The sequence below is a fragment of the Capsicum annuum genome, chromosome 1 (genome assembly GCF_002878395.1).
Source record: "Capsicum annuum cultivar UCD-10X-F1 chromosome 1, UCD10Xv1.1, whole genome shotgun sequence".
Lineage (NCBI taxonomy): Eukaryota > Viridiplantae > Streptophyta > Magnoliopsida > Solanales > Solanaceae > Capsicum > Capsicum annuum.
Window position 1 is genome coordinate 252,516,882 of NC_061111.1, and position 5,784 is coordinate 252,522,665.

General features: G+C 37.0%; 1 protein-coding gene and 1 pseudogene across 1 annotated transcript; both read left to right on the forward strand.

Moving 5' to 3' along the window:
- Positions 1-1,216, forward strand: LOC107850939. The gene has a single exon (XM_016695804.2). It carries the CDS (start codon positions 496-498, stop codon positions 865-867), a length of 372 nt encoding a protein of 123 aa, XP_016551290.1. The 5' UTR covers positions 1-495; the 3' UTR covers positions 868-1,216.
- An 836-nt stretch (positions 1,217-2,052) lies between these two features.
- Positions 2,053-5,537, forward strand: LOC107850930 (annotated as a pseudogene).
- The last annotated feature ends 247 nt before the right edge of the window (positions 5,538-5,784 follow it).

Sequence of the window (5,784 nt, forward strand, 5' to 3'; positions counted from 1 at the left end):
AGACTACATAAATATTAAATTAATATTCAACCCAAAAAAATAAATAAATTAATATACCACAAAGTCACATTCATATGTTAAATTTAAACACAACTCAACAATTTATAGAAACTAATTTAAGCATAACGAACAGTACATATTCACGCTTTCTAATCAGTATTCCATCCAAAAAAAAATTTGCAAAACAGAATATTTGGATGGCAAATGCATAATACATATTCAAGACATAAGTGTGTGAATAATAATTGTTTTCACATTATGTTCTTTCAAGACATTTGTGTATCCATCACATTATAGAGATTTTGACTCTTAATTGTTGGAATAAAATAAAAGAAATTAATTAATTTTATTTTAATTTATTAAGTAATCAATTAATATAAAATATTTAATTTTAATAAAATGACCAATTAAAATGAAACTTGGAAAGGGTTTATTCAACACCTAAACCCCATTTCTCTTGTAGCAAATCTCAACCTATCTAAAACGCCGCCGTTAATGGCAACCGGAACTAGCCACCTCCTCCGCCTCCTCCTCTCCTGCCGGAAAATCACTGCACAAGTAACAACTTCCACCACCAACACCATTATAGCTATGGCTTCATCCTCCGAACAAGAGTTCGCAAAACTATGCAAAGCCAAACTGAACAGAGTACCTCGACGCCGCAATCTCTGGGACTCCAAAATAGCTTATAGAGTCGGCGAGAAGCTTGGAGATCGATTGAATGAAGTAGGAGTATGTAAAGTTGAGATTGATGTTGAAGAAGAGGTGAATAGACCCGTTCACTATCGGAAAATGGTGAAGCCGCTCTTTGAGTCCGTCGAATTCAAGGGAATTACAGTTATCGGAGCTGAAAAATTAGATTTCTAGCGTCCTTACATTGAAAAATATGATATTAACAAGGCTTCGCAGCACTTTGCAAAGCCAAACTGAAGAGAGTACCTCGATGCCGCAATCTCTGGGACTCCAAAATCGCTTCTAGAGTCGGAGAGAAGCTCGGAGATCGGTTGGATGAAATCCGAATATTTTAAGTTGAAATCGACATTGAAGAAGAGATGAATAGACCGGTTCACTATCGGAAAATGGTGAAGCCGCTCTTTGATTCCGTCAAATTCAAGGGACTTACAGTTATCGGAGCTGAAAAACTGGATTTATAGTAGCCTTACATTGAAAAATATGATATTGCAAGAGTATATATGTACATGTGACAGCTTCCGGTATCAACGCCATCATAGTTATGGCTGCAAGAAGCTTGGAGATTGGTTGAATGAAATCCGAGTACGTAAAGTAGAAATTGACAATTGAAGAAGAGTCATTATCGGAAAATGGTGATAAACGGATGGGAATCGCCATCATCGGAGCTGATAAATTGGATTTCTGGTCAATTACATTGTCAATTTTCGGTATCATTTTATCTTCCTCCTTTATTATGCATTCATACGAGGAGCAGATTCAGAATTTGAAGTTTATCTGTTTATCTTTTCGAGTTAATATACAATACTAATAGTTAGGTATACAATCAAATATTTGTAGATATTTTGTGAATTTTTCGTATTGTAGTTACAACATATGGACAAAACTAGTGATTCCTGTGAACCGGCATATTTCGTGAAATTTTTTGTGAATATACAAAATCACTATCAAATATTTATAGATGTTTAGTGATATTTTTAGTAGTCAAAAGTTGAACCGTTGTGTCATAGATTTGAATTTGATATTCTTCAGACATTTGTTGCTTATTGAGATATATTGAATTCCCTCTTAATTCTCTTTATAGAAAGAGAGAAAAATGCTTCATTTGGATTAATTTGAGGCTCTAATTTTTATTTATTTTTTTCAAAACAGAAAATAAAATGTCTAAAGGGATATTTTGTAAAGTGTATTTTGTTACATATCCGACATAAGTCCCTTGTTTTTTGCCATTTTTTCTGGTTCAACAATGGTACTGTATGTTAATTTGTTGTGCAGATTATTTTGAAGCTTCTCTGCCCCTCATTTTTCATCATATTATTCGTCGTCATGAATTTATTTTATTTGTGTTTTTAGGCTTCTGAGGCATTTTCAAGTTTAAGCTGATCCTCGAGGCAGTTTTCGAAGCAGAGGTGGGTTCATCTGAGGTTACACAATTCTTAACAAATGTGTCATACCTATTATAACACTATGGCGACCTCCGCTTGTGGAAACTCTAATGAAAGGTGAAATTTTTGATCCTCGTTTTCACTTATATTTACTGGGCAACTTTTATTAAGATGATGAATATTTGATTAGCGTCCGTTTGGAAATTCTTCATTTGTTATTGATTTTTCTGTTTATATGACACGACTTGGAAATTTTGAGATGTTGAATATTTGATTGATGTTTTCTTTTAACCATGGTGTCCGAGCCAGCTTGTGCTCATCTCGACTAATTCCATGGGATATTGATACTTGCTAACTTGAATATTTGATTGATGTATATGCAAAATGTGAAATGCCCTATTCTTTCTCATCATTCCCACTTACGGATTTTGCTAAGCACTTTTTATCTTCCTTTTTTTTTTTTTTCAAATGATCGTCGGGTCCCGAACAGCTTTTTCTCACCTCGACCAAGTTTGTACTGCATCAAAATATCGCGACATTTTTTCTTTTTTGAGATTCTTGTGTGATAGGGGCTAATAGCTATATTTTGTTTTAGCAGTTCGTCCTCACTCGCCACGCTTGCTCCCCTTCAAGCAGTACTATTTGACATCGATGGAACCTTATGCGATTCAGATCCATTTCACTATCTTGCATTCCGTGAAATGCTTCTGGAGGTACGTACCAATTACTATGATTTATTTCCTGTAGATAAAAAGCAACATCAGTTATAAATGGAAAAATAAGATGAAAAAGAAGCATAGTTTTCGTTCCCTTTGCAATTTGGGTTACTTTCAACGGATAGAGTATCTCTTCTTCTGCCTATATTTTTCATATAATGTAGACTCAGGTGCTTACTATCAGGATCGATCCTCAGATAGATCACAACTTCCAAGTCGAAATTAGCCTTGTAGCATTATTGATTTATTTCTGTGGGTTCCCGAAACGAATTCCTTGCTCGGAGACTGAGGTGTAGTTGCTGTTGTTGTTGTTGTTGTTGTTGTCGACAGATAGGCTACAATGGAGGAGTGCCGGTTGACGAGGAGTGGTTTGTCAAGATCATTTCAGGCAAGCACAACGATGATCTTGTCGCTGTACTTTTCCCCGATGATCATGAAAGGGGTGTAAATTCTTGGATGACAAGGAAATTTTGTTTAGAAGGTTTGTAATTTCCCTGCTATACCTCTTCTTTTTCAATGAGTTTACGTTCGGTTTCTATGCACCGGCAATTTTAAAAATATTAGATCTTGGGGAGGTAGAGAGGCTGTTTCCGAAAGACCCTCGGGCCTCGGCTCAAATGTAGTAACTTCAGGTACAAAGAAGAGGAACACAGTGAAGATAATATGGCAACACGGAATAGCGCATAATCTACTATAAAAAAAACAATCTGCCACATAATTGTGCGATAATGAGAACACAATAGATGACAACAAAGACAGATATCTACGTCTAAAACCTACACTATCATGCTACGACTAGTGCATGATAATACTCCTACTTACCTAACCTTCTACTCTAATGCGCGTTCTCGACATCCCCTATCTAATGTCACACGTCTATCTATTTCACCACGTTCCCCCTACTCCTATAAAGGCAGGCGGAAGGAATTCTCTCCTCAGCTTTCTTACGGCTCGTTACCGCAGCGCGTCCTCAGTAACCTGACTATGTGACTCATGTCCTGCCTAATCATCTCTCCCCAATGCTTCTTAGGCATATCTCTACCCCTCTTCGTAACTATTATATCCAACTTCTCGAACCTCCTCACTGGAGCGTCTGAACCTCGCCACATAACATGTCCAAACCATCTCAATCTCGCTTTACTTATCTTGTCCACCACGGAGGCCACTCCCACCTTTATCTCGAATGACCTCATTCGTAATCCTTCACAAAGACTTCTATAAGCACGTCTGTTTTTTAATTGGAATATATTTGTTCAAGAAGGTTTCCATATGTGGGAAGATTGGTTCGTCAGTGTATACAATCAAAACCTCTCTATAACGTCATTTGTCTGAATTTTTTTTGACTCTATATCGAAATGTTGTTACAGAAATCCTATAACATAATAGAATGAAAAACCAGTTCCTACAAAAAAACTTGATCGTTTCAGTGAAATGTTATTATTATAGAGAGGGTGACTGCTAGAGAGGTCTGTCGGAGACAACCTCCCTACCGTGTGGGATTACACTAGCTACCTACCTATATAACTTAAGTACCGTTTAAGTTAATGTTATGCAACTTTACAATAAGTTCATATCATTTTTACCAATCTCATATCTCTTTTGGATGGACAATATAGGTTGGCAAAAGAACAATTGAAACCACTAAATGGTCTCAACAAGTTGAGAAAGTGGATCGAAGATCGCGGTCTGAAACGAGCTGCAGTTACCAATGCGCCTAGAGAGAATGCTGAACTATGTATAAATCAAATTGGCGAACTATGTATAAATCAAATTGGCCTTGCCGATTTCTTTGATGCACTTATCGTTGGAAGTGAATGCAAGCATGCAAAACCATATCCTGATCCCTATTTGAAAGCCCTTAAAGTGTTGAATGTATCGAAAGATCACACATTTGTATTTGAGGTATGCTTTCTGTTTCGACTTTCAGTTTTTCTTATCGGTTTCATCGGAGTAACATCATGCTATGTTGCTTGGGACTCGTCAAAATGTCATGGGTGCATGTTGGATCCTCGATGAGCAAATCATTTTTTGGAGGATTCGACATGGTTGCGGCAACATTTTTGAAGAGTCCGAGCAAACATATTTCAGTCGGACCTCTCTATGACAACCATCCTCCGAAACAAACAGCTCACTATAACGGCCAAGTTTCCTTCAGAACCAATTATTCACGTGATGTTATATCATACGTTCTCTATAAAAACATTTCGATGTGACAGTAAAAAAGTATCCATGGAAATGTCGTCGTTATAAAGAAGTTTGACAGTATATGTTTGTTCCATGTGTAGGACTCCGTCTCGGTATAAAAGCCGGTGTGGCCGCAGGGATGTCTGTCGTTGGTTTGGCAAACCGAAATCCATCTCATTTACTTATGGAAGCAGAACCTGTTTTTCTTATCAAAGATTATGAAGATCCAAAGTTATGGGCAGCTCTTGATGCCATTGACAAGATGTCTGGCACCGGTAAGACCACGGCATGAGGTGAACGATCGACAAAGAACTTACTCACGTCCGATGTTTACACTGTACCATATTTGGTTTTACGATGGTTAATTGATAGATCGAGGTGAAAGTACATAGTACGTACTGATTAACCATGGTTAGCGGTAAGTGTATGTGAAAGAAACGTCATTTACTCATTGGTTTTTTGATTTTTTCCGGGGTTAGTGGTAAAAGTGTGTGTGAAAGACACGTGACATGTATTCTTCGGGTTGATGTAAGCACAATCTATGATATTAATTTTTTACTCATATCCGATGTTTACACTAAATCTTATCGGTTGTACGATGGCTAATTGATAGATTGAGGTGAAAGTACATAGTACATACTGATTAAGTGCGTACTGATTAACCATGGTCAGCGGTAAGTGTATGTGAAAGACATGTCATTTACTCATCGGGTTAATTTTTTCCGGGGTTAGTCGTAAAAAGTGTGTGTGAAAGACACGTGACATGTATTCATCGGGTTGATGTAAGCACAATATTTGAGATTAATTTT